General features: G+C 36.9%; 1 protein-coding gene across 1 annotated transcript in view; it reads right to left on the reverse strand.

Annotated features, from left to right (window-relative positions):
- GPR158 (G protein-coupled receptor 158) overlaps positions 1 to 23434 on the reverse strand; it is a 426460-nt gene that overhangs the window by 381116 nt on the left and 21910 nt on the right. The window contains exon 2 of the mRNA XM_058681672.1: positions 7319 to 7424. Coding sequence (XP_058537655.1) covers positions 7319 to 7424 — 106 coding nt within the window. The remainder of the gene's footprint in view (positions 1 to 7318; positions 7425 to 23434) is intronic.

Here is a 23434-nt window from a genome sequence, read left to right on the forward strand (position 1 = left end):
AGCTCTCTGGTTCCCTCTAGAATGAAATGATTTCTTTTCAGTTATAGATTTCCTCTGTCTTGTTGACCACTGTATTAAATAATACCTAGAATATAACATTGCTAAATAAATATACATTGAATGAACGAAAACAATGAATTTGAATTAATCTATTAGAAAATGTGTCCCATGGAAGATAAAACATATATCTCATTAATCATAAGTATTAACAAGACTAATTGTTCATCAAACTTTTAAACTGGGCATCAAACAGAGAAGCCTAAGGTATCTAATTAGAGGTGAACAGACTAAAGTCAGAACTGGGTAGCAAGAGACAAGGTTAGAAATAGTGGTCCACAATTTCACCAGAATCTAAATACAAACCAGTTTTCAACTAGGCATAAGGAAAAACATACAGTATTCTGATAGTGATTTTAGATTTTCCTACCAGTGATTCCCTTCCTCTTCTTTTCCCTCTCCCTATCTCTGTCTCTGTCTCTGTCTTTCTCTTTCCCCTACCACAAGATGGCGATAGCCACCGTTGAACTCTTAGATCAGTTGCTGAGAACCTCTTTTCTCTAAAGGATAAAGCCAACTTTCCCTTAACTGAATTTTTATGTACCCCAGTACTGTTATTTTGGAAGAGTGATTCCTAACCCTACTTTGGGAAGAATTCCAGATATCTCGTCCAAATAATTCTCAGGAGCATAGTGGAAAAACTCTGAAAACTGTAATCAGTTTCTATTAATTTAAGAAAGAAGGACTATGTAACAAAATCAAACATGTTAGGGCTTTACAACTTCAGAAATAAATGGATCCATACATTAGTAGTATGGCCTGTTTTTGTTAAGTCTAGTAAAGCAAGGATACTCGCTTGAACCAGGGGATATTTAGCCTTGGAAGAAAGACTTAGAAGCAGACTGACAGCAATCTTCAAATATCTGAATGAGTACTAGGAAGAAAAAAAAATTAACTCAATTTTTGGGTAATTCCAGTGGGAAATATCAAAAGCAGTGGCTGTATGTTACAGGGATGCCGTCTAGCAACAGAGTGGGCTGCCTCCATTGATTCAACAAATATGTCAGGTTCTGCTAAGCACCAATGAACACCTGATCATTGCCCTGTATTCCAGCAGGAGAGTACGACTTCACGTTAACCATGTTTTGTATTAGCAAAAAGGAAAAAGAAAAGTTTCACTACAAATACAGTAGAAATTTAAATATGTAAAGATTGCCAGTACTTACTTTTCACCATTCACTAAAAGATTTTTACAGTTTTCAGTGTAAAATAATGGCATTAAAAATCATTTGCAAGTTTCTCAATCTTTATTTTCAACTGAGTTAATACAGTAGATCATAAGAATGCCTATATAAGCCAAAATTCACTTCAAGTTTCTCCTTAGATGTCCCTTAGTGGATTTAAAGTCAGTGTTACTACAAGAGGAAATTCAGAGATTGGAAAAGTTTCAATAGTCTTTGTGTTTTGACTTCACTATAAGCTAGACCATATTCTAGAGGATAGCTGTCCACTACACTGTTCAATATGGTAACCACTAGTTACCATGGCTATTATACATTTGAAATCAGGCTAGGAAGGACCTGAACTCTTAATTTTGTTTAATTTTAACTGATTTACATTTCAATAGCCATAATGTGGCTAGTGACTATCATATAAAACAGCAGAGTTCTAGAGATAGGAGGACAATAACATGTGTAAAGCAGAACCTTTCTAGAGAAAAGGAGATTTTAAAGAGAAGAGATTAGTGAGATTGCAGCCACAAGAAGAGAACTAACACACAGCTGTGTCTATGCAATTTCCCTCAGTCAAATTGAATTAAATCAGAGATATATGGAAAAGGACTCTATATCCTGCTGTAGCCAAATGAGTAAGCTATATTCTGTATATGAAACAGCTTTCAAAAAGAGAATGATTAACTCCTTCTGCTTTCCTTAGATTTTTGCATTAAATTTCTTGCATACTAAATGACATCTTTTCTTACATTTTCAACTTTCTAAAAATATATCTTTAGAAATTAATTAGATTTAATGTAGTAAAGAGTTACAAGTAGAGTCTCATGTAAACATTCAGTAGAAAAAAGAGATATCAGAAAAAGTATCTTAAAGCTATACAAAACCATTGGCTGAGCCAACAACACAACGATTCTGGTGATTCCAGATAGAACCATAAATCTGATAACCTCAAGACGTAATCCCCACAGCAGAGGACACAAGGTTAATTGGCATGTAAAAAGAAAATAGAACTTCTATTTATATTTAACCTTTGTATTTAAAAAAAAGAAATTAAGCTTTACTAATTTAAGACTCGGATTGACATTAATGCTCTTACTCAGTCCACATACCATCGACCACAATACTGATAAGTCACTGGAGGGATCCTGAAGGAATGCTAGGAATTCCATGACAGAAATATTGACAGTGGTTAACTGGTTTCTTCACTAGCTTTCAAATTTCAATGTATTACCATTTACAATTGACCATCTAAGTGTATTTACAGAGTATATTTTAAGTTGTAAAACATTTACAATTCTTCCTAATGAGATGGTATGTGACCTGGAAAACCTTTTCCCATACAAAGATTTTCTGGTTATCTCAAAGGGAACTACTGTTTCTAAACTCAAAGATTAGTTATGCATTACTCTTTAACATTTTTTTTTTTTTTTTTTTTTTTAATTTTATTTTTGGGACAGAGAGAGACAGAGCATGAACGGGGGAGGGGCAGAGAGAGAGGGAGACACAGAATCGGAAACAGGCTCCAGGCTCCGAGCCATCAGCCCAGAGCCTGACGCGGGGCTCGAACTCACGGACCGCGAGATCGTGACCTGGCTGAAGTCGGACGCTTAACCGACTGCGCCACCCAGGCGCCCCTGCATTACTCTTTAAAAACAAAAGAAAATGCCCCAAATTTGCTGACCTGCTCTACGATGACAAGTGGTTGTCAGTAGTGCCTATGCAGCAGGTACTTTCAAAAATATAAGCTGTTCCTTCAAAGGAAAAGTAACATTTTAATAATCCATGAGAAAGCCTTTTCAAATGAGCATTTTGAAAACGGGTACAGTATTTGGAAACATTTTCAGTGTTTTTGTTGCCAGAAACTATTAATACTCATTAACTGTATAAAGTTGGAAATAAAAGTGTCTAATCTGTTTGAAAATCTTCTTCACATAAGTTTGAGTGGACTTTTTAACCTATTCCCTTAAAATTTTTAAATTCCAACTTTCCAAATAGTTTGTAAGGATCAACTGACATCAGGTTAGAGGAAAGACTACCAGCTGAATTTTGCAAAAACCTTTGTAAAGTTGGTAGATGGAACCGAAAAATGAACATTGTAATTTAGAAAACACAGTCAACAATTTATTTCTTTAATTTGGAATAACATATTCTTGTGAGGAATATTTTCAACAACCATGACAGACATTAAAACAAAGTAAAAAATAAACTGAACTTAGAGACCTCTGAATCACTGCATTACTAAGTATTAAACTTTTAAAAAATGATGAAGCATAATTGTGAATCAGTTCACTATTCTCGTTAAAGATATAATTTTATAATATATAATCTACATTAAAATATTTTTTTAATGTTCATTTATTTTTGAGAGAGACAGAGACAGAATGCGAGTGGGTTGGGGGCAGAGAGAGGGAGACACAGAAGCAGAAGCAGGCTCCAGGCTGTGAGCTGTCAGCACAGAGCCTGATGCAGGGCTCAAACTCAGTGAGATCATGACCTGAGCCGAAGTCAGATGCTCAACCGACTGAGCCACCCAGGCGCCCCCAAAATATTATTTTATCTTTATCTCAAACTAAGTTTTCTAATTTATGATATATAGAATATATAAATATAATAAAAGACTCATATACTTTGTAGATGAAAAATACACATATACTAATGGGCAGATACTTAAAAAGTTTTAAGGCTACCGTCCTACTTTAAATAATGATTAAAAAGTTTTTATAATGGAAATAAAGTAAAAGAAAGCTTTTAAAACAAAAATGAATATTGATTATTTTAATGTTTTTAAAAACTATTCTGTAAGAGAGTATTTTGTGTACTAAATGCAAACAATATGAAAATGGGCCAAGGATTATTTAAATGAACACTAACAACATGATCAAATCCCTACTGCAATGATCTGGTCACTTACAAAACAGCCAGAATAATCCTGCAATCCAGTTCAGGATGTCGGTTCAGATCCTGTTTTACTCTGCCCTTTGAAAAATACATAGTGGCCTCCTAAGGGAACGTTTGGGTCCCTGTAAGGACCCAAACTCATTGAAAAATCAATTTCCTCATAAACCATCCCAAGCCTTTCTAAAATGCTCCTGAGGCTTTTGTCATTGGTCACATGCCACTTGTCTGTTTCCAACATCCGACTCACTATTCTGGTTTAAGATACCCTGCAGGCTAAAAATTCAACACACCAGAAACATTTCAAAAGTGAAAAGTTTGCCTCAATATAACTAAAATGTGTGACTTCCACTAGTATTTGCAAGAAAAGAATGTGAAACATTGGCAAGATAAAAACCACAATAAACATGATGAGTATCTCTGTTTCTAATGATACGCATATTCATGAAGATAGGCCCCTACACCCTAGAAATATGAATCATGTTAAGTACTTCCCAAAATAAGCCAGTTTACACAGTGATCTTTGGGGTCCGCAACAGAAGACATGTGACAAGGAACAAAGGAGAGCCAGCGCAGATGAAAAATACCCTGAACAAGTGATTTTTCTTTGTTTTCCCAAGCAATAAAAACGTCAAGAGAAGCCAGATCCTAGTCTCCAACTCATATCAGTACAAAGAGGGACTGAAAGACTACTGGTAGTCCCTAGACTGAAGATGTGATGTGGAATGGTTGTAGGTGCCTAGAGTGACAAGCATCAACTGAAGAATCTTAGAGAAGTCCAACACAACAGTGTGAAGAGGTCCACAGAGGCTGGTGCAATTCAGACTACCCACCAAGGACCTCATGGGCCAGGACACCAACATCTCCCACTCTCCATTCTAACACCTGAGCAGGGGAGAGGGTGAAGAGAGCCAGAGTCTAAGTCAAAATATGCATTTTGTACATTCAGTGTTTGTTGATATTATTTTTGATCATTAAGCCTCTTTCTACAACATTTTCAAATGAAATTCATAGAACTGTCCATTGTTTTATAGGACATGTTTTCCCAGTTTTTCCTATAGGAATCTAATAAATACAATGCTCCCATATATAATGGGAGTTACACATTGCAACCTAATCTTTCTTAACCAGAACAGAGGATAATATTTTATCTTGAAATAACTTATTTGAAAACTTTAAAAAGACACAACACCCAGAAAATTAATAATCGTGGTGCAATGAAAATAAATCAACCTTCCAAAAGAAGAAAGAAGTTCTTCCAATATAACCATCTAGTCAAACAGAAGTGCTAGAAGGAAAAAACAAACAAACAAAAAACTATACCAAGATTACTGGAGGCAAGCAGCAACTGTAACAAACTGAAAAGTAAATACCTCCTTGTTTGTAGACAGACTACTTACTTGAACCATCCAGGAACACCACTGAAACAAGGCTATACAGAAATGAGCCCATAGCCACACTACAACATCCATGCAGAAAAAAAATTCCACCCTAGCTGAAAGACAAAGCTAAATAGCTATATGCTATTGGCATGGAGATAATAATCAAGCTAAAGATGTTCACCGACCAGTGATTGAAATTCCTATCTTTAGAAACGCCAGAATGAATCCAAAGGGAAGTGGAAACTCAGAAAAGTTCAAAAATCATGAGAACAAAGAGTGAAAGGAAGCAAAAAGAGGACCCTAACTTCTATGAATTGGTAAGACCAACACCTTTTACTTACATAATTTGAGTCCCAATTTGGGGGTAAGGGGAGAGAAGGAAGTGAGGGCTGTGTGGAGGGTTGGCTATGTGAAGATGTACAGAAATGTGGGAGGGGGTATGGGAATATGCAGGAATATACAGAGGATACTAAGGAAGTAGGAGTCACAGGGATATGGCAGGAATATGTGATGGATTTAGAGGGAGGTGAGGAGTTATGAGGATTTCTTGGGGTTTTAGTGGGTGGGAGGGTTGAGAGATATTGTGGTAGGGAGTATGGGGATCGGAGGAGGTATAGTATAGGTAGTGGGGATGTGTGAAACCGTGGAAGATTATTTGGGGAGTCGCGGGGTATGAGGGTATGGGAGTACATGGGTTGTATATGGCAGGATATGGGAAGGCTGCACATGGGAAGCATGCAATGGGCATATGTACATGCATGTACACCAGTGTACATGCCTGTGCACTTTTTTCTCTGTATAATGGCACAAATAAGCAATCACTGATAGTATCCTTCTGCTTTAAAATTTCTTACCTTAAGATTATACTACGTATTGAACCTGAAACTAATATAACACTGTATATTAACTCTACTGAAATTAAAATAAAATAAAATTAAAAAATAAAGATCATGTAAGAAGGTAAAAAATGCACTACATAAAATCATCTTCACAAGAGCAAAAATTAAAATTGAAAATTTAAATTACTACATTTATAGCAATATCCCCTGTATTTTAAATAAGTTAAGCTGACTCTCCTCACAAATTCATGGACTCAAAGGTAGGACAGCCCAAGTATTCGTTTAAGATCAGGAATTTTATTGTACAGCTGTTTCCAGTATTTGGCGACCTGAGAGATAGATACTGAAAATGAAATCAGGATGTCATAGCATTTCTTCTCTGAAACTACAAAAGACAAGTAACAGTCTTATTTCCACATGTATGATCTCTAGGCCTATTCTTTACCAACCAGAGTCCCATGAAATCGAGCACAGATAGGAGCTGCAAACTGGAAAAACATACACAAGTATACATGTTTCATATCCAGGTCCCTGTATAGTTTTCTCCTTGTTCTCAAAAATTGCCCTGCCATACTTTATTGCTTTCCTACCAGATGGCAGCATGTCTGAATGTATAGCTTCTACGTTTCAACAATCATCACACTGCATAAAAATGTGCATAATCTGGTTGACCCCTCCTGGGATTTCTCACTTCATGGCTATTTTAATTGGAGCCCCATTCTGAAGAATAGGGTCAGACTTTAACTAAAGCAAAACTTCAGACACATTTTTAGCTTCAGCCAAATGAACAGTTATTCTGCACAACATTTTTTACCCCTCTTCCAGTCATTTGGCAACATTCAGAACTGCATAGGAGATTTTTCTTTCCCAGTAAGATGTCTCTTGTTCACTTACCCATACAAATACAATATAATTCAAAAGTTATACATTTCCGAGCTTCTGATTTCAGAGGACTTTATCTTCATGTTCTTACCTCTGAATTGTTAAGGTGACATTTGTGAGTTCCTGAAAACCAGCCATCACTTGAACATTGGTCAATGTCCACTTTCTGAAGATTTATGTCAACTTTCATAACACCCCTTAAAAACAGAGAAAGATAAGAACAAATTAATCTGAGCCTTTACAATTTCTACCTCTGTGCTCCATCCCAGAAATCAGACAAATCAATATAAGAGTGCACTAAAAATTTTCACATCGCCCACTCACATCCAACTAAAGTGTACCAAGTGAAGATAGGCACACAGTACAACAGAAAAAAACAAGTATTAGTTTTACTTAAGTCCCAAAGGCATGGACCCTGTATTGTTCACTGTTTTCAGCTCCCCATATAATGCCTGGCCCATAGAGGTGCTCAATAAATATTCAGTTGATTGACTGAATTCCTGACAGTTTTGCTCTGGACATGGTAGCAAAGTTGACTCTAAAATAACAACTGCCCTCCAGTACCCCTTCTATTAAAGTAAACCAAAACAAGGCCTTCATCTCATTTCTTTCTCCCAATGCAGGGCGAGGGATAGGGAGATGGGGAGGGGAGGATAGCATCTCTTTCCTCTGATAGTCCACCACAAAGACTTTAAGCAGCTCTTCAGGTCTCCCAGTGCTCCAAACCAGAGATTTGCACCATCTACAGAAGTGCTGATTAGCAATTTTCTTCTCTTAACTCTGGAAACCAAAACACTGCATTTCACTTAGCCATTTGAGAAAAATCACTAAGAAAGAGAGCTCACAAATTCAGAGCCAAAAGCAAAACTGCAAAGAAAGCTCCAATTTTATCTAAAATTTTTCCATCTTCTCCAACCAATCTTCTTACATTTTCAGTTTGCTAAGATGAGCACTACTAGCAGCAGAAACATTTTTTTCCTACAGTGAACTGTCCCCACCTGCACTTCATTAAAATAAATATTCTATGTTCTGGGCCTTAAAGCTCAAAGCTTTGTAATGTCATTTCTCACAAACTTGAGCAAAGCAAAAACACATTTTCAAGGTCTCTTGTTCCCAATTAAACCATTTTCATTATGACATTATTAAATATGTACAAATATCAAGTTAGGCTCAAACTCTTCGTATCATAGTTCTTGTACCTACAAAAATACCCACAAAATTATGAAATAAATGCAAACAAAACTATCAATTCAACAAAATTTAAATTTAAAATATTAATTTAAAAACACCAATGATTACACTTGGCCAAACTAAATAGAATAGAATAGATATAGATATAGAATACATATATAATATCTATAATATATATATATTATATATCTATAATATCTATAATATATATCTATCTATATTATATATATATATATATAGAATAGATATAGAATATAGAATATTCTATTCTATCACCTACTCTATCACCTATTATGATTCATTTCTCTCTTTTCTCCTTTTAAACTATTGTGAAATCTTCCCACAAAGCAGTTTAATGTCATTTGGGCTTAATTTGGGGTGAATAAGTCACTTATGTTTTGTAAGGCTGCCTCTGATCTTTCCTTATTTACCTGAAACAAAGTACTACACTAAGTAGCCCTAACATGGTCAAAAGAGATAGAAAACAGAGACACCAAACCCTCTTGCTAGTATTTGGTTATCCAGATAACCCAGAACATGTGTAAATTAATTTTTCAGAGGATCACTGAAATGAAAACCCAAAAATTATCATAGAAAACTTACAAATCCTTCACAGAAACAAACTTCAATTTGCAAAAGACACAATTTGCAAGCTTGTGGACCATAATTCTATAAAACAAATGGCTGTTCGTGTGATAAATTAATGAATTCCTAGGCAACCGAATGCCTTAGCCAGTTTCCTCCCTTGCTCTTTCAACAAATACTTCTTTCTGGTATGAGCACACCACTATGAGAGATGCCACGGAGGTGAACCACATAGGCCCAAATATAATAATGTCAGAACGTTTAATGGAGAAAAGATGGTAAATTCTGGGGGATCTGGGAAGTCACCATTTGGGGTATAGAAGGTATTCCATTAACATTTGTTCATTTTCTGATTGCCTTACTTGCAGGACTTTCACTAGAACTATGTTCCACATAGGTCATGCCAATCATGCTAGCCCACTGCAGGCTCCACTTCATGCTCTTTGAAAAACAATATATTCATTTTTTTCAACCATTCAATAAGTATGTCGAGGCTTACTTTGGGCCAAAACTGTTCTTGGCTTTTGAAATGCAACAGAAAGGAGGGGGAAAAAAGTTCCTGCCTTCATGGAGCTTCACTGTAGTGTGGGTCATACTACAAAGTAAGAAGTGCGATTCCAAAAAAAGAAAAAGAAAAACTTCCAGCAAGTCAGTGGAATGATTAGGTTTTTGATTTTGTTTTTTTTAAAGAGTGGACAGGAGACTTCTAATTCAACCAGTGACTCAAGGTATCATTACAGCAGGTTCATACCACACTCTCCATTACCAGTCAACGTCAATGACACAAAATATCCCCCTGAGCTACTACTGTCTAGTATATTTTGGTATTCTGCCACGAATGGCTTATTTAGAATACATCTGTAAGTAGTAAACTATTAAAAACTATACATTTTTATTTGTTCCACATCTGTCAGTAATAACGAGGTCAGGTTTTCCTCAACTATCTGGCTACACTGATTTTAGTTACAAGATAGTGCACATCTTCCCACTCAGGAACATTGGCCACTTTAAGATTCCGGGAGGCTGCAATTACTCTGGTCCCTTCAAAGGGAAACTGGCTTAAGAAATAGGGATCTAAATCACTGCGAGTTTTCCCTCTTAATTCTAGGTTCATATGCAAGAACCAAAAGTCACCGCAGACCGTAAACAGCTCACGAAGCTTTCTGGGGTTTGTGCAAAACCACCAAAGGTAATGAGTCGTGCGTTTACCAGCTGGGAATTCAGTGCTGACTCATCTTCATTAGCGCCTCTGTGCTGCCTTGGTGCCTGGAGACCTACAAAGCCCTCGGGGAGGTGCCGTTGACTTCCTGCAGGGGAAGTGGAAGTTTGGGGGACTAGGTGGGAAAAGAACGCTCGCTGGGTGGGAAAAGGTATCCTGCCGACAACCACACAGAGGCAAAACCACCCACCAGCTACCCTGAGCCCACAGAGGGTGGGCCGGGCTAAGAGCCCAGCAGCCCCTGAGCGGTGCGTCCCCTAAGCGCATGCCTCCTGGGGGCGGAAGTGCCGCTCCCACATCCGGTGAGCGGGTGCCTCTGGGAAGCTCTGGGATTGTGTAAGTGGCTGCAGTTCCCTGGTGTGGGGTCTGGAAAGCAAGGGCCAAAAAAGCCAGGTGAGTGACCTCCAGAGAAGAAAATATTGTAAATTATATCTCCCAACACCTGGGTGTTCAGCTGAGCTGCAGACCAGCATTTTTCTCTGACACCTGAAATGCCACAAGCCTAAAATGGGATTCGTCCTCCACCCAAATTTGCAGTTGCCCCCATGTTCTTTTTCCATGAATGGCTTCCATCCTTCCAATTATCCGAGTCGATAATCTGTTGCGAAACCCCCAAATCAAAACAATTGCCAAGTTCCCTAGATTGTACTGCCTGAATGCTTCTTGCATCTTAACCCTTCCCCTCCTTTTCTGCTACCACTGCCTTGGTTCAGGTCTTCATCTCTCACAAGGCTAAAAACATTTTACAATAGCTTACTGATTTGGTCCTACCTCATATTGCTCCAGGTAAAGATACTGGTTTGTAGGTGCTGATGTTTATTTTGTTTAGGGTCCTTCTTTAACAAACACGTGGAAAATCATGAACACATGTATCACAATATGACCTTTGGCCCCATATCTTTGTGTTTTAACTGCTGGGTGGGTAGCAAGATCATTACCAGAAGCTATTCGTATACCAGGATGGCTAGCAATAACTTAGCTATACGTAAATGTAACTACAAACTACTTTAATATAGATAAATAATCCTGAACTTCCCCTTAGCTGGTTTCCAAAATGCCCACAGCCTAGGGAAAATGTAATAGAAGCGAGTTACAGTAGTAAGAGACCCTTGCAGTTAAAATATCCTCCTTTTAAAAATTTTACAGAAAACAGTTGACCACAAAACTCATTGTTAGTGCTTATTCCAGGACATTAGAAGGTTTCCACACAAGCAAAGGGCACTAGAGCTTAAGCATCACACTGTGCTGTCCTTGCAATCTTTGAAATATGTCAATCTGGGGCACCTGGGTGGCTCAGTAGTTTAGCCACGACTTCAGCTCAGGTCATGATCTTCCCGTTCACGTGTTCAAGCCCCGTGTTGGGCTCTGTGCTGACAGCTCCTAGCCTGGAGCCTGCTTTGGAGTCTGTCTCTTCCTCTCTCTCTCTGCCCCTCCCCCATTCACACTGTCTCTCTGTCTCTCTCTCTCAAAAATAAATATTTTTAAGAAGTAAAAAAAAATTAGCAATATGTCAATCTGATCCTAACAATTCTCTGCTTAAAATCAATTATTTCCCACTGTCCTAAAGAATAAAATCCAAGCTCTTCGGTATAACATTATATTCAGGCCCCTGCTACTATTAATGTTTCCATCCACTCTTCTGCATACATTCTTTGTTTCAGACAATTCACAACTACATGTGGGTCCTTAAAAATTCATGTTGTCTCAGAAAGCCATTCTTTTATACATGCCTTTATACCTGAAGTCCCTTTGCCTAAACTATGCTCTACCTATCATAACTCCTACTTGACTCCTTTCTAAAGCCTTCCATGAACTCCAAATCTGATTTAGAAGCTACTTCCCCTCTTTCTCTCTCTCTCAAAAAAAAAAAAAAATTAATTAAAAAATTTTTTAACTCTCTCTCAAAATTAAACATTAAAAATTTTTTAAGAAAAAAACAAAAAACAGGGATGCCTGGATGGCTCAGTCGTTTTAGTGTTCGACTTCGGCTCAGGTCATAATCTCACAATTCGTGAGTTCCAGCCCCACATTGGACTCTGTGCTGACAGCTCAGAGCCTGGAGCCTGCTTCAGATTCTATGTCTCCCTCTCTCTTTGCTCCTCCCCTGCTCATGCTCTGTCTCTGTCTCTCTCTCAAAAATAAATAAACATTAAAAAAAATTTTTTTAGAAGCTGCTTCTCTCTTCTCCCCATAATACACTGTGGTTACCTTCTTCATATTTTAATGATCTGTTTTTCCCACCAGACTAAAATTTCCATAGTCCATACCTTTGTAATATTTCCCCTAAGTCCTGTGTGTGTGTGTGTGTGTGTGTGTGTGTGTACATACCACATCTTTATCCATTCATCAGTCAGTGGACATTTGGGTTCTTTCCATAATTTGGCTATTGTTGATAATGCTGCTATAAACATTAGTATTTCTGTATTCTTTGGGTAAATACATAAAAAAGAATGAAATCTTGCCATTTGCTACAACAACATGGATGGAGCTAGAGAGTATTAGGCTAAGCAAAATAAGTCAGTCAGAGACTTCACTCGTATGTGGAATTTAAGAAACAATTTCACTCGTATGTGGAATACGATTTCACTCGTATGTGGAATTTAAGAAACAAAATAAACAAACATGAGGGGGAAAAAAGAGGAAAACCAAGAAACAGACTCTTAACTATAGACAACAAATTGATGTTTACCACAGGGGACATGTGTGGGGGGATGGGTTAAATAGGTGATGGGGATTAAGGAGGGCACCTGTTGTGATGAGCACTGGGTGTTGTATGTAAGTGTTGAAGCACTAAATTCTATACCTGAAACCAATATTACACTGTATATTAACTAACTGGAATGTAAATGAAAACTTAAAAAGAAATTTCCCCTGTCTCCTCAATCAGCCCACCCCAAATATTAACCTTGAAGAAACTGCAGATGCTAGAAAGAAGCCAGAAGTAGTAACAATGATGCCCTCCCCGCAAAGAGAATACCCAAGCAAACTGAAAACTGTAATGAACTACTATGAGTGAGTGGACGGAAAGAAAGACTGGATAGGTTGAAGGAAAGTTTTTAAATTCTGCTTTTGCTTCCTCCTCTAGTACCTTGGACAATAATTTCCTGCTCCATTACTACCAAAAAATTGACACCAACAGCCCAGATAGTCAATATTGATGGGAGTACAGGGAAGAAGTTCTGCCAAAAACGATGATACAGATGCTGGTAGACCAGCTGCCATCAGTCGTCTATCCTAACGACCAGAACAAAATCTGGTGGCCAGAAGTGGGTTGCTGACATAACAAAAACCTAAAACACGTGGCTCTGGCTTTAGTATCAGGCAGCGGCAGAAGCTGGAAGGCTTTCAAAGAGATGGCCAATAAAAGCGGGAATATGGGGCTAAGTCTTTTAAGACTTTGAAGACATTGTGTTTTAAGACAATGAGGAAAATGGTATCGGAGGCAGAGGAAAAAGGAACTGTTGGTACATAGTATGTGGAAAGTTTGGCAACACTGTCACCTGTGAACAATTGAACTTGTAGATCTACCTAAGGAAGTTTCTAGGCCAAATGCAGAAAGTACTACCTGGGGTTTTTTTGGCTATGATAGATACAAAAAGAAAAACATGGACTAAAGGAGGAACTGCTTAGTTTTGGTTTGGGCTTTTAAAAGTTTGTAATTGTGGTAAAATATACATAACACAAAATTTACCATCTTAACATGTTAAAAGTGTGCCGTTCAGTAGTGTTAAGTCCATTTGTATTGTGCAACCAATCTCTAGAACTCTTTTCATCTTGCAAAATTACAACTCTCTACCCTTTAAACAATAATTTTCATTCCCGGCTCCGCCTAACCCCTAGAGTAAAACCATTATTCTTTTTTTATATCCCTAAGAATTTGACTACTCTGGGTACCCCATGCAGTTGGAATCAGACAGTGTTTGTCTTTTTGTGGCTGGCTTATTTCACTCAGTTTAATGTACTCAGGGCTCATCCATGTTGTAGCTAGTTTCAGAATTTCCTTTCTTTTTACATTTATTTATTTTTGAGAGACAGAGAGAGAAGAGCACAAGTGGGGGAGGGGCAGAGATAGAAGGAGACACAGAATCCAAAGCAGGCCCCAGGCTCTGAACTGTCAGCACAGAGCCCTATGCAGGGCTTGAACTCACAAACTGTGAGATCATGACCTGAGCAGAAGTTGGATGCTCAAACGACTGAGCCACCCAGGCACCCCTCCTTCCTTTTTAATGGAAGAGTATTACAGTGCGTTTATACACTGTGTTTTGTTTATTCATTCATTTGTTGATAGACAATGAGTTGTTTCCACTTTTTGGTTGTGAATAATGCCACTATGGAGCTATTTAGTTTTTGAGTAAAATTTAGAAAAAATATCAGAGAGCCAGAATTGGGGGGGGGGGGGGCGGGGGGAAATATTGCAAAAATCTCTTCTAGCAAAAGATTCTTGGAATATTAAATGGCTTCAGAGCAAAGAACCACTTTAGGGGAGCATCTGTAAAATCCTTCATTAAGACGTCAGAAAGATGTAAGGTGGTGTTTCATAGAACCTTTCAGCTAGACTAAAGGACTCCAAATGGTCTTCCAGGTATGCCTCATAGACACTCTCTGTTAAGCAATAGGGATTCTAAGATTTTTAAGGCTTTATTGCACAATGGCCACAGGGCCCAAGATAGAAAATTGCCTATCTTAAAAAGATTTAAAAATCTGGCTTCTGTCTAATAAAGTGAGACCCAGTAAGATTCATAGAAAACCCAGAACATTCTTCAACAAATAGCATAAGTAGGAGTACTGTCATTCTAAATTAAAAAGAAAAGAAACAGTACAAAATAAAGATACTTCCTCCTCCCCACACTTCCGTGGACAAGAAGGAAGCCAAGAAAGCCATTCAGTTGAAAACTTAGTCAATTTCTTAGGGAAGAGGAAGGATGGTTCAGAGGACAGAATCAAGAGCTCAGAGGTAAAGGCTGAACCTTCAGAGAATTATTCCCAGGGAGCAAGGTAATCAAGGAATTGGTGATATGCGTTGAAGTGGATTTCAAAATTGCCATGATCTAGTAGCTGCTATGTGTAACCTGTTCCCCTGTTTTTTTTAACGGAGTGTTATTGTAGTTGTGCTATCCCTTACCATCATCATATAGTAAGGGAGGATAATGGGAAAAGGAGACAGATAATATTTCTTTATAGGTCTTCAGATTCAGAGGTAGTATACTTGAGGGACCATACGCATGAAGACTCATGCTCATCTAGACTTCATTCAAATGGCTTAATCCTGACTTTAAGACAATACCACAATGAGATGAGACTTTGGGAGAGAGGGGTGTGAAGGGGGTAAGTATATTCTGCATATAGGAAGCCTAGCTATCCTGAAATTATCCTGCCATGAGGAAATACAAGATGCCAGGTGAAGTGAATATGGAGAGAGAGTGTACCAAGAAGTTCCCATACATACACCAGCTACTTGAAACATTTCAGCCCAGTTGTCAGGTATGTCTTAGAAGTGGATCCTCCAGCCCCAGCCACTCCAACTGATACCACATACATCAGAAACAGACCACCCAGCCAAGTCCTTCCCAAATTTGTGACCCACAGAACTGGAAAAAAAGAAAATATTTGTTTTATGCTCCTAGGTTTTACAATACATTTGTTATCCAGAAATAGGTAACTGGAAGATCTAACGAATATAGATGTCTTATATTGGTAAAAGGAATGGTAGATTAAGAAGATATAGCCATCAAAAACATATGTGCACCTGAGTGTGTATGCACATATGTGTGTATTTTTATGAATAACGTATATAACTTAAGGCAGAAATAAATTGTTCAACAATTGTAATCAGAAATTTTCACATACCTCTCTGAGAAACTGATAGGTCAAACAAAAAGCAGCAATGTTAGCAAGTATCTAAATATTATAATTAGTAGAGTTAAGCTGTTAGGCATCTGTAGAACTCTTTGCATGACAGATAATTCACTTTCTGTTTTAACATTCACAAAATATTTACCAAATATTTATCGAAAATAAACCAGAGGTTGTATTTCAAAGGGAACCTCAAATTCCAAAGGACCAGTGTCTTATACATTATAACATTATGTCCTTGAATCATAATGCATTAAATTATGAATTACATGTCTTAAAAGGCTACCTTTAACGCATCTCATATGTTTGAAAAATAAAAGCAAATTACTAAATAACCCTTAGTTTTAAAGATAAATTAATAAATACTCAGTATTGAGTAGCAATGAAAACACTACAGATAAAGAAACTGTGGAACATCGATAAAAATAAAACTGGGGGCACCTGCATGGCTCAGTCAGTTAAGCATCCAACTTTGGCTCAGGTCATGATCTCACAGTTTGTGAATTCAAGCCCCGTGTTGGGCTCTGTGCTGACAGCTCAGAGCCTGGAGCCTGCTTCAGATTCTGTCTCTGTCTCTCTGCCCCTCCCCTACTCACTCTCTGTCTCTCTGTCTCTCTCTCAAATATAAAAAATAAAACATTTTTTTAAAAAGTTTAAAAAAAAAGGGGGGGCACCTGGGTGGCTCAGTCGGTTGAGCGTCCGACTTCGGCTCAGGTCATAATCTCACAGTTCGTGGGTTCGAGCCCCGCATCAGGCTCTGTGCTGATCTCTTGCTCAGAGCCTGGAGCCTGCTTCGGATTCTGTGTCCTCTCTCTCTACACCTCCCCTGCTCACGCTCTGTCTCTCTCTCTCTCTCTCTCTCTCTCTCTCTCTCTCAAAAATAAATACATGTAAAAAAAAAAATTTTTTTAATGTTAAAAAAATAAAAATAAAAAATAAAACTGGAAGGAAATTTTGTTGCTTTAAATACTATACACTTATAAGGAAACAAGATTTTTTTTTAAATCTAAATATTTAATTCAAGAAGGTGGAAGTCAGCCAAATTTGGAGCTATTTCAGCAAAAAAATAAAAATGACAATATTGGATTCAACCCCCAAAATCAATATCTATAAGTCCATGCTGAAATAAGTGATTAAATTAAAAAGTGAGGAAAAAGGGAAAACTCTGTTTCAAAAGAATTCCAATCCATAAATTTAGAAAAAATTAGGGAAACAGAAAATCATCATTGGAATACCACATAAACAATTGTTGCAGGCAAGACCTACTGATAAATCCTAAAATTAGTGGGAAAAACTTTAAAAGGAAACAGTATATTTGAATAACTTCAGAGCATCTCCCCCCAAACATTCATTACTATCTTGGTATCAATGTGCACCCAAAGTTCTTTGATACTACTTTCTCCATGAACAGGAAACTACTTCACCTCTCCTTGGTGGGCTTAATTTAGTAATTCACTTAAAAAAAGGGGAAAATAGTAACTTTAGCATAGAGAAAGCTGGCAAACTATGTGTCTTCATATGGTCTCCACATTAACCAAGTGATCAAGGCTAACATCACCTATACTAAAACATATTGGTGTTATGTATTCTGTGATATGATGCAATGAGAAAGACAGTTTCTGTATTCTTCTCCAAAGTCCATAATGTCAGTCCAATCATGACAAACCATCAGACAAATCCAAACTAAAAGACACTGAACAACATACCATGCCAGCACTCTTCAAAAGTGTCAACAAATGGTTCATAACATGAGAAGTATCTTTAAAGGACAAGGAAAGACCCAGAAATTATCACAGATTGGAGGAAACTAGGGAAACATGACAACTAAATGGTATGTTAGTTTGCTAAGGCTACTATAACAAAGTACCACAGATTGGGTGGCTTAAACAACAGAAATTTATTTTCTCATAATTCTGAAGTCTAGAAGTCCAAGATCAAGGTGTCAGCAGGGTTGGTTTCTTCTGAGGCCTCTCTCTTTGTCTTGTAGATAACCATCTTCTCTCTGTATCTTCATGTGGTCTTCCCTTTTTGCATGCCTGTGTCCTAATTTCTTCTTCTTACAAGGAGACCAGTCATATTGGATTAAGGCCCATCCTAATGACCTCATTTTAACTTAATTACCTCTTTAAGGATCTTGTCTCTAAATACAGTCACATTATGAGGCATGGGGGCATTAGGACAATCAAGATATGAGTTTTTGGAAAACACAATTCAGCCTATAACATATGGTATCCTGTTTTGGATCCTGGAAGAGAAATGGGACATTAGTGGAAAAACTGAGGAAATCTGATTAAGATATGTTGTTTAATTAATAGTGTTGTACTAACATTACTTTCTTAGTTTTGATAATTTTGCCCTGGTTACATAGATGTTAACGTTATCGGAAGTTGAGTGAAGGGTATGTGGGAACTGTCTATACGATCTTTTCTAATCTTCTTAAAGTCTAAAATTATCTCAAAATAGTTAAAACTTTTCAGTTATTAAAAAAAACTAAAGTTCTTTAAAAAGATAAGAGATTCAAGTGTTTAAAAGAAAATATGCAAATAAAAAGTAGGCAAATGAAAAATAAAAGGAATGTTTTTAAAAACTGTTATGATTAATGATTCTCTAATAAACTTTTAAAAACTAGAGTTAATGGATAAAGGATACATTGGTAGAAAATATAAAATGGCAAACTTGCCCCAAGAAGGAGTATAAAACTTAATAGGACAATAAGCATAAAAAATTGAAATCGTTCACTTCTCAGAAAAGCTTCAGGCTTCTATGTTTTGTCTATGAGTTCTACCAAACTTTTAAGGAACAGTTCTTATATCTTTACAAGATATAACAAATTAAAAGTATAACAAATTAAAATATAACGAATACAATGCATTTTATATGATTTTGATTCCAAAACACATGAGAATAATACCATATATATATACATATATGTACATATATATACATATATGTATATGTGTACATATATATACATATGTATGTATATATATGTATATATATATATATCCATTTTAACTACATGTAGATCCAAGAATCCTAAAGGAAATATTGGCTAAACAAATGTTAAAATATCTTAAAATAATTATACATCATGATCCACTGGAGTATATCTCAAGAATGAAAGGATGTTTTAACATCAGAAAACGTATCAATGAGGTGAGATTACAGCAGAATAAGTGGACCATAGACTTGCCTCATCCCATGAATGCAACTAGATAACTATCAGATCACCTTAAATATCCCAGAGATTGACCTGAAGACTGGCAGAGCAAACTCCACAACTAAAGGTAGAAGAGGCCACATTGAAGAAGATAGGAAGTATGGAGATGGGGTTTGGGAGAGAAGCAGATTGTGGCTGCTGCAATGGGGATGGAGTGGTCTTGGAGAAGGATGAGAGACAGACTAGCACACGGGGGAGTGAATGGCAAAACGAATCCTCATAGCAATTGGCTTAGAAGGAGGGAGAGTCTAAATTTCATGACTTCTGGCAACGAGGAGGTGTTTAAAGCCAAGAGTTTTAAAGGTTAGCAGGCTTGGCTGCTTTAAAAACCTTTAAAGGTTATAGAGCTTGGAGGGCACTGCTCTATACATCTATACAAGGAAGTCAAACAACCCATGGACACACAGCATGGGAAGAGTAACCTGAAGAGTGCCTGGGGCACAAGTGTGGGGAGGTTATTTGTTCATCTCAGAGTGAAACCTAGAGAGACAGTATTCATGGAGAGACCCCTCCAGGAGCAAAATAATTGGCTGGTGTCATTTCTCTCCTTTGCCCCTCCATATAAGCACAGGACCAGCCACCAGTGAGAACTAGTGCAGCTCTGACACTACTTATATTGCTTATACCAAGCCCTTTCCCATCATGCTCAATGATACTGCCCTTCCCAATCATGCTTGCTTTCATCCCAGTGCAGCGGAACTTCTCCCTCAGAGCAGCCCAGATCCCTGCAAACACCACAACTCCCATTGTGGGAGTTTTGCAGAGCCTCAGTTACTGTGGCAGTGGCAACAGTCTCATTTCACAAACATACCAGAGCACACCTAGTTAAAACATGCTACATTCAGGCCAGGAACCAAACACTGCCCACAACAGGCAAAGATAGCCTCTGTAGACAACTGGACTGAAGGATAAAGGTAGGAAACAAAAAAGTAGAAATGAATACTTCTGTAAAAAAATCAGTCAAGGAACTCACAAAATAAAAGGATATAAATTATTAAAATAGACACATAAAGCATGGGGAGGGGACAAGAAAATAATTGATTCAAAATTAAGTGAACATCACCTTAATACAGATTGTTATATGCAGAAGAGGCTTTATATAAACCTACTGGTACTGATATATCAAAAACCACTAAAAAATATGCAAAGAATAAAGAAATCCAAATATATCAGTAAAGGAAATCAGCAAACCATTAAAGAGAGAAAGACAAGAAAGGATCAGAGAAAATCTTCAGAAACGACTACAAAATAAACAATAAAATTATAATAAATGCATATCTATCAATAATTACTTTGAATATAAATGGACTGAACACTCCAATCAAAAAACATAGGGTGAGAGAATGGATAAAATAATAAGGCCCATCTATGTGTTGCCTATAAGAGACATTTCGGCCTAAAGCCATCTGCAGGTTGAAAGTGAGTAGATGGAAAAATAAGTATCATGCAAATGAATATCAAAAAAAGCTAGAATAACAATACTTCTATCAGACAAAACAGACTTTAAAACAAAGATTGTGGGGCGCCTGGGTGGCGCAGTCGGTTAAGCGTCCGACTTCAGCCAGGTCACGATCTCGCGGTCCGTGAGTTCGAGCCCCGCGTCAGGCTCTGGGCTGATGGCTCGGAGCCTGGAGCCTGTTTCCGATTCTGTGTCTCCCTCTCTCTCTGCCCCTCCCCCGTTCATGTTCTGTCTCTCTCTGTCCCAAAAATAAATTAAAAAACGTTGAAAAAAAAAAATTAAAAAAAAAAAAATAAAACAAAGATTGTAACAAGAGACAAAGAAAGACACTATATAATAATAAAGGGGACAATCCAACAAGAAGATATAACAATTGTAAATATTTATGCACCCAACATAGAAGCACCCAAATACATAAAACAGTTAATAACAAATATAAAGGAAGTAATCGATAATATTACAATGATAGTAGGGGACTTTAATACCCCACTTATATCAATGGAGAGATCATCTAAACAGAAAATCAATAAGGAAGCAATGGCTTTGAATGACACACTGGACCAGATAGATTTAACAGATATGTTCAGAACATTACATCCTAAGACAACAGAATACACATTCTCTTCAAATGCGTGAAGAACATTCTCCAGAATAGATCACATATTAGCCCTGACAAATTCAAAAAAATCGAAGTCATACCATGTGTCTTTTCTGACCACAATGCTATGAAACTAGAAGTCAACCACAAGAAAAAATCTGGAAAGACCACAAATACGTGGAGGTAAAATAATATGCTGCTACACAATGAATAGGTCAACCAGGAAATAAAAGAAGACATTAAAAAGTACATGGAAACAAATGAAAGTGAAAACACAATGGTCCAAAACCTTTGGGATGCATCAAAAGCAGTTCTAAAAGGGAAGTTCATAGCAATATAGGTCTACCTCAAACAATAAAAATCAAGCAATAAAAATCTCAAATAAACAACCTAACTTTACACCTAAAGGATCTAGAAAAAGAACAACAAAGAACTCTTTACTATCAGAAGGAAGGAAATGATAAAGATTAGAGAAGAAATAAATGATATAGAAACTAAAAAATTAAATTATAAAGTAGAACAGATTAATGAAACCAGGAGCTGGTTCTTTGAAAAAAATCAGTAAAATTGACACCTCTAGCCAGAGTTATCAAGAAAAAAAGAGAAAAGACTCAAACACAATCACAAACAAGAGAGGAGAAATAACAACCAACATCACAGAAATATAAGAGAATATTATGAAAAAATATATGCCAACAAATTGGACAATCTAGAAGAAATGGATACATTCCTAGAAACATATAAACTACCAAAACTGAAACAGGAAGAAATAAAAAAATTGAATAGATTGATAACCAACAAAGAAATTGAATCATTAATCAAAAAACTCTCAACATACAAAAGTCCAGGACCAGAATGCTTCACAGATGGATTCTACTAAACATTTAAAAAAGTTAACACCTATTCTTCTCAAACTATTCCAGAAATAGAAAAGGAAGGAAAACTTCCAAATTCATTCTATGAGGCTAGCATTACCCTGATACCAAAACCAAGTAAAAGATATGACAAATAAAAAAGAACTACAGGCCAATATCTCTGATTTCTAAAAATCCTCAACAAAATACTAGCAAACTGAATTCAACAAGTCATTTAAAAAACCATTCTCCACAATCAAATGGGATTTATTTCTGGGTATGAATGGTGGTTCAATATTCAGAAATCAGTCAACATGATACATCACATCAATAAGAGAAAGGATAAAAACCATATGATCATTTCAATAGATGCAGAAAAAAAACATTTGACAAAGTACAACATCCATTCATGATAAAAACTCTCAACAAAGTAGGTTTAGAGGGAACATACCTCAACATAATGAAGACCATATATGAAAAACCCACAGCTAACATCACCCTCAGTGCAGAAAAACAGAGAATTTCCCCTAAGGTCAGGAACAAGACAAGGATGTCCACTCTTGTCACTTTAATTCAACATAGTACTGGAAGTCCTAGCCACATCAATCAGACAACAAAAAGAAATAAAAGGCATCCAATTTGGTAAGGAAGAAGTAAAACTTTTAGTCTTTGCAGAAGACATGATAATATATATAGAAAACCTTAAAGACTCCACCAAAAACCTGCTAGAACTGATAAATATTTTTTAAAATATCTATACTACCCAAAGCAATATATAGGTTTAATGCAATCTCTATCAAAATACTAACAGCATTTTTCACAGAATGAGAACAAACAATTCTAAAATGTATATGGAACCACAAAGACCCCACATAGCCAAAGCAATCTTGAAAAAGAAAAGCAAATTCTGGACTTCAGGTTATATCACAGAGCTATAGTGATCAAAAAAGTATATGGTACTAGTACAAAGATAGACACATAGATCAATAGAACAGAATAGAAAACCCAGAAATAAACCCACAATTTTATGGTCAATTAACCTTCAACAAAGCAGGAAAAAATACTGAACGGGGAAAGTCTCTTCAACAAAAGTGTTGGGAAAACTGGGCTACTTTCTTACACCATACACAAAAATAAATTCAAAATGGATGAAAGACCTAAAGGTGAGACCTGAAACCATAAAAATCCTAGAAGAGGACACAGGCAGTAACCTCTTTAACATTGGCCA

This window comes from Neofelis nebulosa, chromosome 8 (assembly GCF_028018385.1).
Source record: "Neofelis nebulosa isolate mNeoNeb1 chromosome 8, mNeoNeb1.pri, whole genome shotgun sequence".
Taxonomy (NCBI): Eukaryota; Metazoa; Chordata; class Mammalia; order Carnivora; family Felidae; genus Neofelis; species Neofelis nebulosa.